At 41.6% G+C, this 12,451-nt stretch overlaps 1 protein-coding gene across 1 annotated transcript in view; it reads left to right on the top strand.

Moving 5' to 3' along the window:
• The window catches only part of LOC132209865 (uncharacterized), a 125,157-nt gene that overhangs the window by 72,276 nt on the left and 40,430 nt on the right, over positions 1-12,451 (top strand). Inside the window, exon 3 of the mRNA XM_059647689.1 lies at positions 10,744-10,913. Within this exon, the coding sequence (XP_059503672.1) occupies positions 10,744-10,913 (170 nt within the window). The remainder of the gene's footprint in view (positions 1-10,743; positions 10,914-12,451) is intronic.

Genomic DNA, 12,451 nt, shown 5'->3' with positions numbered 1-12,451 from the left:
TTCTGCCAGGACCGGTGGAGGAAGCCACAGCACAAGACCTTATAGCCTGATCCAAGGTTGCCACCTGGGACAGTGAAGTCTCAACTGCCACAGGACCCTCTCTGCTTCACGAAGTTAAGTGCCAAATCTTGACTTTGCTCTGTCACACATAGTCTACCTACTGCACCCGGCTCCCACCAAATGTCATGCTTTACCAATCTCTCTGTTGCAACATATTTCCTCACTTGCTGTCGTCCACCAATGCCCCCAGGGAACTAATCCAGCATGGCATCTGCACTTCCTACTCACTCACTTGGGACAGTTCACTACTTTTCCCCACTTACACCAGCACGAACAGCTGTCCCAGCCACTTTCACCTCACTCAATTCCCCACTTTCTCTCATATTAAGAGAAAACAGCTCACAGTAACACAGAAAGACTTGGCTAAGTAGGTACCTCTTACAAGAAGAGGTGCCAACCCTAAATGGCCGAAGTGGCTGACAGACTGTGTCCTGCACTAATATTGGACAAAGTTCTTGACTGACTATATGGGAGCCCCTGACTGGCGTGTGGGCCACTGGTTTATGTTGTGGGTTTGACGCTGAAGTAGATGGCTTCATACAGCAAACCGTCCATCCCTTCACTGATGACTACTGACAAAAATGACCAGCTGTCTGTCTGCACCAAACTGCAAGGCAAGGCAGAAGTACTGTGAGCCTTTAAACTCTGGCTGAGGGGGCAAAGTGCAAAAAGGCAAGGGAAGGCAGAGGTGCTGTAAGTATCCAGTTAAGTGCAAAATGAGTCAGAGTGAGGAACCCTGAGATGCTCCCTGGTCTAGTCTGTGAGAAGGATGCCTACCAAGATGCTAGAAATGACCTGCAGTACCATTGCAATGAAAGGCACTAGTGTGCTCTAAAATGTAGTACTGAAGTAGGGAAGAATACTGTACCTAATTAGAGATGTGCCATGGTAGTTCAGTGGATATCACTGCTGTCTCCCTGTGCTGGGGACTTGGGTTCAATTCCAGCCTTGGATGACCGTCTGTGTAGAGTTTGCATGTTCTCCCTGTCTCAGTGAAAGTTTTCTTCAGGTGCTTCAATTTCCTCCCCCAGTACAAAGATGTGCAGGTTAGTTGGATTAGCCAGGGTAAAGATAGGGTGAGGGATGGCTAGGTCTGTGTGGAGTGTCATTCAGAGGGTTGGTGCAGACTCAATTGGCTGAATGGCTTCTTTCTGGACTTTAGGGATTATATTCATTGTAGTGTTCCAGAATTTTTATTTGTCATATACAATTTTCCTTCTGTGTAATGCACAGAAGTGTAAGAGTGATTATTCTTTGTGACACGAGGTTTGTGAATCATCTACATTCTAATGTCATTTTTTAGGTTTGGATTTTTGACTTTCAGTTAGACTGATTAAACTTTTGTGTGTGCCTGAAGGAGTCAAATGATTGCCTTGTAAATGTCTCTGTATATGTGATGATTTCTCAGTGTTGGTAAAAGATTAAAACAAAAACAGAAAGTGCCAGAGGAACTCGACAGGTCTAGCAGCATCAGTAGAGAGACAAATAGAGTTAACGTTTCAAATTCAGTGACTCTTAATTCTGAGAAACATCAACTCTGTTTTTCTCTCCACAGATGCTGCCAGACATGTTGAGTTTCTCTGGCACTTTCAGATTTTAGAGCACTGTTCCTTCGCCTGACAAAGGAGCAGTGCGTCAAAAGCTTGTGATTTTAAATCAACCTGTTGCACTATAACCTGGTGTCTATAACTATAACTTCTGACTTTGTCCACCCAGTCCAACACCAGCACCTCCACATCATGACCCTCAAAAAAATTAAAAAGATAGGCTAGACCCTAACTTTTTATTATTTTAAAGGCAAGTGCCAGGTATTCTGTTTGGATGCAATTTGATTTGTCAAACCACTAGTTTTGAAGTAAAATACAACTAAAGAAAGAAGAAATTGGGCTAACTTAACTCTATTGGAAAGCGTAACAGAAAAATAGATTATTTAACTACTAAACAGTAACTGTTCCAATGTTGTAACATCCCATAAACACACCCTTGGCAAAGGTACATTTGGTAATATAGATTGTATCTCCAGTCCAGGAGGAAAAAAAAATCAAAAGAATACTCTAACAGAGAGAGTGGCAGGAAAAGATGCACTGCAGCTTACAAACCTAGCTTCAGGACCTGAGCTACTGCACCTGAAAAACTAAAGCTAAAAATCCTGGTTCTGTGGGAGCTTGACCCCATCCATTCAGGCTGTTTCTATTGCCCCAAATTTAAACAAAAATCTCAAAGCCTTACAAGCTGTTTATTGGCTTTGAGGCAGACGGCTTGTCATCTCTGTCGCAATCCTTCTTGTAAAAGAAGGACCAAATATGCCTCTTACAGCCACAGTATTGTCACAAGATATATGAACTGCATGATTCCCCCTGCATATGCATTGACCTGAAAGAAGTATTCAAGTCCTGGGTGTCACTAGGCTACAAAGTAAAGTGTAGGATGACAGGAGTGTAAAAGAGATAGTCCAAGAGCAGATGTGATGCGATGGTTTGCTGCAGTTCACTGTTGCAAATATGCATAGATGAAGGGTCAACGAGGCCATAGATTGTACCACAGGGACATTGTGTTGAAAACATCATTGGATGCTGGAGCCATCAAGCACCTGCTCTGACACATATTAAGAATTTACCCGAGGTAAACTCTTGTGCACGGAGAAGGGAATTGCAAGTGGAATATAGCAAAGGCAAATCGGGGTGTTAATGAGATGCAAGTATGTGGAATTAGGGTGGTTGCTGCTGACAGTAAGATTCTCACATTGGCACTTAAGCCTTGAGGGGAAAATGACAAAGCTTTTTCTCAGCAACAAGATTCTGACTTCTCATTCCCTCTGTATTTTTCCAACTTTCTCACCAGAGAGAGGACATTGCTGCTCTTGTAATAACATCTAATAATGGCAAATAGCAAACAATCACTGAACAATCCAGATTATGCCAAGAATCATACCAACAGCCAATTTAATGTTATCAGTTGTGTAAGCAATGTGGCTCATCTATGCTAGCTGGAAGCTACATGCAATTATATGCAGGGCCTGATCCTGTGTGGGAAAGATTAATTTGTTCAGGATCTGTACTTTTTCAATTCAACAAAAACATGGGAGCCACTGTTCTCTCATTAATTCCCCATGCTACATCTTGACTTATTTCTTCATCTGGAGAATAGTTAGTATGTGGAAAAAAGCAGTTGGGTCAAAGCATTGAATCCTTTCAAAAATGATTTAGATTTAGTTCTTAGAGATAATTGGATCAAAGAGTGTCAGGAGAAAGCAGGAACACGGTACTGAGTTGGATGATCAACAATGATTATATTGAATGGCACGGCAGTCTCGAATAGCTGAATGCCCTCCTCCTCCTCCTTTCTTCTATGCTTCAGTGTTTCTAAATGGTGTCAACTTGTCTTTTCAAATTTAAGCGAAATTTTTGGGCTCACTGTTCCCCATGCATTCTGCATGGCAATACCTTGACAAATTAGAGTTTTCGTGCCAACCAGCCAGCACCCTGTATACATTGTTGTTCACTTTGATAGCATCTGCCCAGAGGAGTGCAAAATGAGAAGCTTTGCTTTAATGATTCTTTTGTCAGCAAGACTCATTTTTCATAATTGGTCAATTGTGGTTAAACATTACTTTAAAAGTGGTGCATTAATTTAGTTGTTTATTATTAGCGACACAAAGAAAATTATAGCGAATGAAATTATCACTACCTTCTGTAATTTTGCATTATTACCAGTGAAGAACAGTACTGGACATTACTTCAACAGTTACTGATGAATATTGTACTTCGGGGGATCAGTTAGCTCAGTTGGCTGAACAGCTGGCTTGTGATGTAGGAGATGCCAACAGCATGGGTTCAATTCCTGAACTAACTGAGGTTAACACGAAAGGCTCTCTTTCTCAATATGTCCTTGCCTGAGGCAAGGTGACCCTCAGGTTAAACCACCACCACCATTTCTCTCTAATGAGAGAGGAGCTCTATGGTCTGTTTGGATCATCAGCCAGAGATCTTAATTTTCTCTCTCTCCACAGATGCTGACAGTCTGCCTGACTATTTCCAGCATTTTCTGTTTTTATTTCTTTATAGTACAAGTTGACTCTTCAGAGCTACGGCTATTCAGACACTGTTTATCTAAAATTTAACTGAAATGTCATTTTTGATAAGAAATATTCCATCCCATCTGCTCTCATCCTTCCATTGAAATATGCAATGTCTCTGATTAGGAATTAATGTCTTGAACTCAATCCCTTCCATCTCCCTTGTCAGGAAGAAACCCTGTCAGAAGAGGATCATTTATTTGCCAGAAAAGGACATTTTGTCACATGGAAAGCAAAGTTAAGGCTGAAAAGAGTGAAGATTTGCGCCTAATTGGTTAGTTTTCCAGAAGTTTTCAGGCTGTTACATTGACAGAAAAGATTCATTCGATATGAGCTGAAATCGTCACATATTGTCTGAATCTTGAGACTCGTAGAACCAATAATTCATTCATTGCTAATTATTATTTTCTAATATAAAAACATAAATGCTGCTACCATTCTTGTAATGCATTATGCTGACAGTGAATTGTGCAACAGTTTGAAGGATCCAAGGATTGCATGCTGAGGTACGGCAGTAAAATTGCTGGTGGGCTTCGCATGAGGTGTAGATATTAACATGGATTGTGCAGTAAAGTTATTTGGACTATTGCTTAGTGTAGCGACCTAAAAAATTGCTATTTTATATGTGTGATATACACTCATTTCACCCCAATTGAAATAAACACGAGAGATCCTCAATGTTCTCATACCTATCCAAGATATGTTGAGCTAATTGCCTGAACTTTTCCACTAAAGCACTCTTGTTGACACGCAGATGAGAAGTTGAGGTACCTTCAACTGCTCTCTGCACTTCTTCAACTGGCATGGATGCTGGCATTGTTTATTATCCTGCACAATCCCTTACGCTAGATGAAGTTCAAATATACTGTGTAACCAATTTATTTATCTATTTGGTTTCATGTGAGAATGATTGCTTTGTAGTGTTGGTGTTTTTTGCTAGGTCCCTTACTCATAATCCAAATCTTTGGATTGAATCTTCTGTGGAAACTGCAACTCTGATGTCTAGGGATAAAGTTTCAGTGAAAGTCAGGGGGTTGCTGGCCTTTCCAGCCCTTTGGTGTGGTGTGTCTCTGTTCCATGCTCACGATCACCTCATTAAAATATTTAAATCAGGATCCCATGATGCAGATGGAAGTTTGATTTAAAATTTGCCAGCAGGGTTTCCAAAGGCTCCAAAAAATCTAAATAGAGATTTGAACAACTAATTTCAGTTTGTAACCACTTATTAGCCAGCAGGAAACAAAAGTGCTTCCCTCAATTAGCCCCTCAAGGAAACCCTCTGCCAGTCATGATTTCCTCACAGCCCTCACATGCACACAACCCCCAGACTCCTAGCTGCCATGGGATTTGGGTGATTAATAACAACCCACAATTTCTAACTTCCTTCAATGCCTGATCTTTCCTTCACACTCTGACTGCCGGGCTGTATTCCCTCCTTGTCTCAAACTTTCCCTCTTTCTCTCCTTCCCATTCTCCCGCCTCTGATTCATTCAACCTCAAACTCTGCTCTGTTCCTACCTCTTGATCGTCAGGCTTCAATATTCTCCAAATAAAAACCGAAAGAACTGCGGATGTTGTAAATCAGGAAGATAAACAGAAGTTGCTGGAAGCTCAGCAGGTCTGACAGCATCTGTGAAGAAAAATCAGAGTTAAAGTTTCAAGTCCGGTGACCCTTCCTCAGAACGGTTCTGAGGAAGGGTCATTGGACCCGAAATGTTAACTCTGATTGTTTTTCTTCACAGATGCTGTCAGAACCGCTGGGCTTCCAGCAACTTCTGTTTTTGTTCAATATTCTCTATGCTTCTCTGATGAATGGATGAATAAGGAACAAGAGTAGATCACTCGATATTTCAAGCCTGCTCTATCATTCAATAAGACCACGTCTGATCTGAACTTAATCTCAAAGTTATATTCTTGCATTTGCCCTACAACCTTTCATCACCCTTGGTTGTCAACAATCTATCCAGCACTGCCTTAAAAGTTTCTGTATTCAATGCATTTTGAGGAAGGAAATTCCAAAGACTCTCAATTCTCTAAGAGAAGAAAAAGCCCCTACACCTGTTTGAAATAGATGACACCGTATTTTTAAACTACGACCCCATAAGGGGTTTTAAGCCTGATTTTAAGCAAATCAGGGTTCCATAGTATGTATCGAGGTTATAACTCGAGTGAAAAAATGCATGCTCCATCCATTTTTTCTAGGTAGTAATTTCAGGAAAGTCTGAGATGATATCACAGAATCAGAACAGTGTGGAAACAGGCCAATCAGCCCAATAAGCCCACACCAACTCTCCAAAGAGCATCTCACCCAGGTTCATGCCACTAACCTATCCCTGCATTTCCCACAGCTAATCCAACAAATCTTCACATCCTTGGATACTATGGGCAATTTAGCATGGCTAATCCATGTAGCAGATCCATCTTTGGACCATGAGAGGAAACTGGAACATCTGGAGGAAACCCGTGTAGGTATGGGGAGAATGTGCAAGCTCCACAAAGTCAGTTGCCTGAGGCAGAAATTGAACCTGGATTCCTACAGCTGTGAGGCAGCACTGCTAACCACTGAGCCACTGTGCTGCCCCATTAGTTTTCTTTAATTTTTGTGGGTCAAATTTAGCCTGGACTGCTCCTCCAAGTGGACATAAAAAAAAATCTAATAGGCCTATTTGAACAAGTGTAGGGAATTCTCCAGGCGTCCTAGTGAGTCAAATTGCACCGAAGCTGTTTACTTTGAATTTTACGTTCCTACCAAAATGGAATCGTATTTCATCCATTCTCAATGTTTTTCATTGATTTAAAACCTCAACATTGTTTATTTAGAATAAAACAAATTGCATTAACATGTTAAATGACATTTCAAAATTAAAGAAAATATTGCATGTTTATAAATCAGAGACATTTTGATTTTCATTTTCAATTTGGCTCTAATCGGTGCCTATTTGTGCATTCTTTTCTATGTATTTCTGTGCTCCTGACCTAACTAATGTTGACAGAACAGTCTAGCTGGTCAGATATGTTATACACAGAGATACAAAACTGGAAAACAATTCACTCAATGAAGGGTATAGCATGAGAATGAACAGCAACAGATCCAAATTTGGAAAACTCACTAATTCCCAAGTAATGACAAGGTGACAATCTATAAAATTAGTCTGAGGTGGTTCTGTTCATAAGGCCAATCAACATAAACATTTTGTTTTCAATTCAGAACCAGTAATTACAGGCATCAACATTTGGACAGCCATTACAAAATGACTTTGCACTCTAACTCCTGTGTATGCTCTGGCGAGGCAAGAAGCAAGAACTTGCCATAGAATGTTTAGCTTCAAGTGTGGTATTGTGGTCACAGTATTTATGTGGCTTGACCAGTTTAGTTTCTGGTCAGTGGTGATTCTGAGGATGTTAGTGGTTGGGGATGTGGTAAGTTTTGGAAGTGGCCCAGCAAGCCAATCAGCTCAATAGTATTTTGGGGTGGGTAACAAATATAGTCTTACCAATGATACCCACATCCTATGAAAGAATTAAATCCTGTTGGAAAGTGAATCAGTTCAGTATTGAATCTGAATAGCTTGTGTTTTGATGAGCTGGTAAGTTAGGGCTCCTTCTGCTAGTGAGAAGTAGTTGAGATGATGTTAAAGTAGCATGGCTCTATCGATAGAGGGGTAATCTGCAGCTCCACCAAATATTCCTCCCTCAAGCATCACCAAACAGATTAACTAGTCACGCGGAAGAAAAGAATTAGCATCTATTTAGTTTAAAATTAATATTTTTAAAAATATGTTAGGTTTTCTCACTGTAATAAAATTAAACTGTCCCTTCTTATCCTTCACGAGCGGCTTGCAGCCTTTGATGCAGTTGACTGCAAGTCCCTTCTCCAATAATTCTTCACCACCTACCAGGCTGGAAATGCACTCTCCTAGTTCCAATCCCATCTCCCCAGTTATACATAGAGAACTGCCTGCAATGGCCCCTCTTACTGCTTCCACACTTTTATCTGCTGACATTTTTTTGGAATCCATCTTTGGACCCTGCTTGTTTGTTAGCAGGATGCTGCACCTTAGCAACCTGATCTGAAAGATCAGTTTCCCTATACACACTGAGGAAAGCCAACTGTACCATATCACCAGTGCTTTCGGCTTCTCTGCTATTGCTAAATGAGCTGACTACCTAATCAGTCTTCAGGAATGGATGAGCAGAAGTTTCTTCAAGTGAAATAACGAGAAGACTGAAGCCATTGAAGTCCAAACTTGTGCGGGTTAGGTGGAATGGCCATAATAAATTGTCCATTGTACTCAGGGATGTGCAGCCTAGTTGGATTAGCTGTGGGAAATGCAAGGTTACAGGGACAGGGTGGGGGTGTGGTGGGTCTGATGGGATGCTCTTCAGAGGGTTGGTGTGGACTTGATGGGCTGAACGGCCTGCTTCCACACAGGGATTCTATGACTGCCTTTGGTGCTTGCCACAAACTCCATTCCTGAGCTGTTGACTCCACATTTCTCAATGGCAGCTGTTGGAGTCTGACCCAGACTGTTCACAAACTGGTGGTATGGCTGACCCCAAGTCTGCCTACTTTTACCTCATATCGCCCAGTTCCAGGCCTCATCTGCCCTTGTTAGCTCCAGATTTGATGATTTCAACAATCTCCTGATAAGTTTTCCATGTTCTACTCTCTGTAAATGTGAGGGTGTCCAAAACTTTGTCAGCCAAGTCCTAACTCACATCAATTCCTGTTCATTCATCACCCCTTTGTTTCCAGGTCTACAGTAACTTCCTATTAAAGAATGCCTCAATTTTAAAATTGTAGCCCTTGTTCCCAAAACCTTCCATGGCCTATCTCAGTCATCTCTTGCAACTGAGCACCCAAAATTCCCTAAGATTTAGTTTCCTACGTGGAAGCCAATTCTTTGAAGTATGTAGGTCCTTTGAATGTTTTGCACGACCACTCATGCTCAGAGACTGAAAGGCACTGACTTGTACTCATGCTATGTGGGAATCATTTCATTGATAGTGTGTAGCTTAGAGAGAACGTTGCCTACAACATGCTGAGATATCTGCATTCCCCTTAAAAATTATGACAGGCAGTAGTCTGGGGCTAATACTCCAAAACTCCGGGCCAATGCTCTGGGAACATGAGTTTGAATCCCACCAATCAGCTAGTGGACTTCAACAGTGAAAAAGCTGGCCTGACGGCAGGCATATAACCATTGCCCTTTATTGTAAAAACCACAATCCCTCAGGGAATGAAAGTTGGCCTACATATTTCAGAACAGCGATGTAGGTAACACTTAACTGTCCACTGGGCAATTAGGGATGGAGAACAAATGCTGGCTTTGAATGAGATTGTGACATTATTTCCATTTGTAGGAAATGTCTTGGGCTGACCAAACTGGGTTAACACTGACCAAGATAACAAAGTGTGGGGCTGGATGAACACAGCAGGCCAAGCAGCGTCTTAGGAGCACAAAAGCTGACGTTTCAGGCCTAGACCTTTCATCAGATGATGTCATCTCAGAGCTCTGCAGTCAGAAAACAGAGGAGGCTGTAACCTGGTTGAATTCATATCCAAGGTGAAAGGTTTGAACTTGCAGCCCTTCCAGTAGTCACTCAACAATATAGGAATTAGGCCAGAAACTCTGTCACGGTTGGTCGTAAGGAAATCAAGAAAAAGGGTAGTAACCTGCAATAAACAGGAGACCATAGACTTAAGTACCCTCATTAACATCAATTCTATTTCTTAATATTTTGTTGCTGAACAATTCTCTACATTGTTTAAAGGAAATGTGATTACTGATAGTGAGCAAAACAACTGCAGCAGTAATTGCTATAACTGGATGAATTTTCATAATGAAAGATTGATTACAGAGGATTTTCATAGTTTCATTCTGGAGACTTAGCAATTTGCTGGCAATATGTTTTGGTTATATTTTCCCCATTTCTTTTCTGTCCACGGTGGTTACTTAAATAGCAATGTTATTTCCAGATATTTTGCCACTGACAAAAAGCACCTAATGGTTGAATCAGTAATGTGATCCATATATTTCCTAACTGGTGCTAGGAGGTTGATTAGCACACTTGACTGGACAGCTGATTTGCTACCTAGGAGAAGTACCAATATTGTGTGTTCAATTCCCATACCAGTTGAGGTGATTATCAAGGGCTCTACTACTCAACCTCTCCCATTTCCTGAGCCATGGTGACCTTCAGGCTAAATCACCACTAGTCATCCCTGCCTCTGATGAGAGAGCAGGGCAATGGTGACTCTACCTTTTACCTATTTTCTGATGCCACATCATGAATGTATCATGCAAACTCTTCGGTGCTTAGTGTGCTTAAAAAGTGATGCAAAAAATGAAATAACCAATGGGCCTCCTATATAAAGAATAATGAGTGTGTGAAGTGAGATTAACACGGTAGTTCAATTTCACAGTTCTGTTGACATTCATAAATGGTTGCTACTCACCCTTGCTGTTTGACCAGCTAAAACTAACTGATTGAATTACTGCCTTGTAACAGACGTCTATTAGCTTTCATCCCACATGTTTTCTGTGCACTCCTTTCCTTGACTATGTCTTTATATTTCCCATTTTTTATTTCTCTCCTCTGTGTAGATTAAAAGTCACTCCAAACAGCGCAAGCAGAAAAACCTAGGTGTTACAATCAAGAAGAGAATTTGTCACAAAGCGCCAAATATTAATGCTAAAGCTCTGTCTTTCCTCTATCCACAAGTGCTGTGTCTGACAGTTATCGGTTCATGTTGTCATATGGACTACATTAAATGGTAATTTTACAATGCAATGGAATCTGGGTAAACCCTTACCTTAAGTCATAATATTATTCGACTCAGAAAATTTCTGGACCAAATTTGTTCGGACTTTATTAGGATTAAATTCTATGCTCTGAACAAGTTAACTATTAACATAAGGAAAAAGAGCAGACTGGAAAGGCCATTGGCATATTGTGCAATGCACTGCTCCCATGCGCTTCAGACAGGGTAAGACCATAAGGACATGAGAACAGTTACAGACTGTTTTTCCCACACTAGGCCTATAGACTCAGATGATATGACACTTCAAGTGCTCATCCAAGTACATTTTAAAGGTCATGATATCCCAGGCTATCCTGATAGAGGTGATAACAACCCCTTTTGATGAGTGGGAGACTAGGGTGAACCAAACGCTAAGGGGTCGGTTCCATGGGTAATGAAATGAGAACCACAAGAAAACTAGTTTTCAGAAAGACAAACCTGACATTTAGCCCATCAGTCAGAGTGGTAGTTTCATTATCCTTTATTTCTTCACAGAATTCTTACAATGTGGAAGCAAGCCATTTGGCCTATCGAGTCCACATCAATCCTCCAAACAGCATCCCACCTCTGTAACCCTGCATTTCCCTTGGCTAATCCACCCAGTTTGCACATGCCTGAACACTGTGGGCAATTTAGAATGGCCAATCCACCTAACCTGCACAGATTCAGGCTGTGAGACGAAACTGGATCACTGATGGAAATCCATGCAGACATGCAGAGAATGTGCAAACTCCAGACAGACAATTGCCCAAGGGTGGAACTGAACCCCAGTCCCTGGTGCTGTAAGGAAGCAGTGCTGACCATTGTGTCACTGTACTGCTGTTAGATTTTTGTTTGAATTGTGTACTTGCCAGAATGAAGTACAGAAACTCAGGTGAAATTCATCAACCAGGAATATTAAATTTGTTTCTATTCACAGAAGCTGCCTGAGTTTGATGAGATTTTCCAGAGTTTTTTGTTCTTATTTCATGGAGTATTGTTGATTGCAAAGTTTGGCTGCCTTACGTTCCAATCATTAGGAACTAATTCCAGTCAGTTATCAGGCCATGTCATTTTCCTTACTGTTTCAGGGGTATCAGGTCATTATATATAATGAGATAATGGGAACTGCAGATGCTGGAGATTCCAAGATAACAAAGTGTGAAGCTGGATGAACACAGCAGGCCAAGCAGCATCTCAGGAGCACAAAAGCTGACGTTTCGGGCTTAGACCCTTCATCAGAGAGGGGGATGGGGAGAGGGAACTGGAATAAATGGGGAGAGAGGGGGAGGCGGACCGAAGATGGAAAGAAAAGAAGGTAGGTGGAGAGGAGAGTATAGGTGGGGAGGTAGGGAGGGGATAGGTCAGCCCAGGGAAGATGGACAGGCCAAGGAGGCGGGATGAGGTGGCAGGTAGGAAATGGAGGTGCGGCTTGAGGTGGGAGGAATGGATGGGTGAAAGGAAGAACAGGTTAGGGAAGCGGAGACAGGCTGAACTGGTTTTGGGATGCAGTGGGGAGAGGGGAAGAACTG

The sequence above is a fragment of the Stegostoma tigrinum genome, chromosome 8 (assembly GCF_030684315.1).
Source record: "Stegostoma tigrinum isolate sSteTig4 chromosome 8, sSteTig4.hap1, whole genome shotgun sequence".
In the NCBI taxonomy this organism is placed as follows: Eukaryota; Metazoa; Chordata; class Chondrichthyes; order Orectolobiformes; family Stegostomatidae; genus Stegostoma; species Stegostoma tigrinum.
Note: the sequence above shows the minus strand (reverse complement) of the source record. Positions and strands in the feature narration are given on the sequence as shown.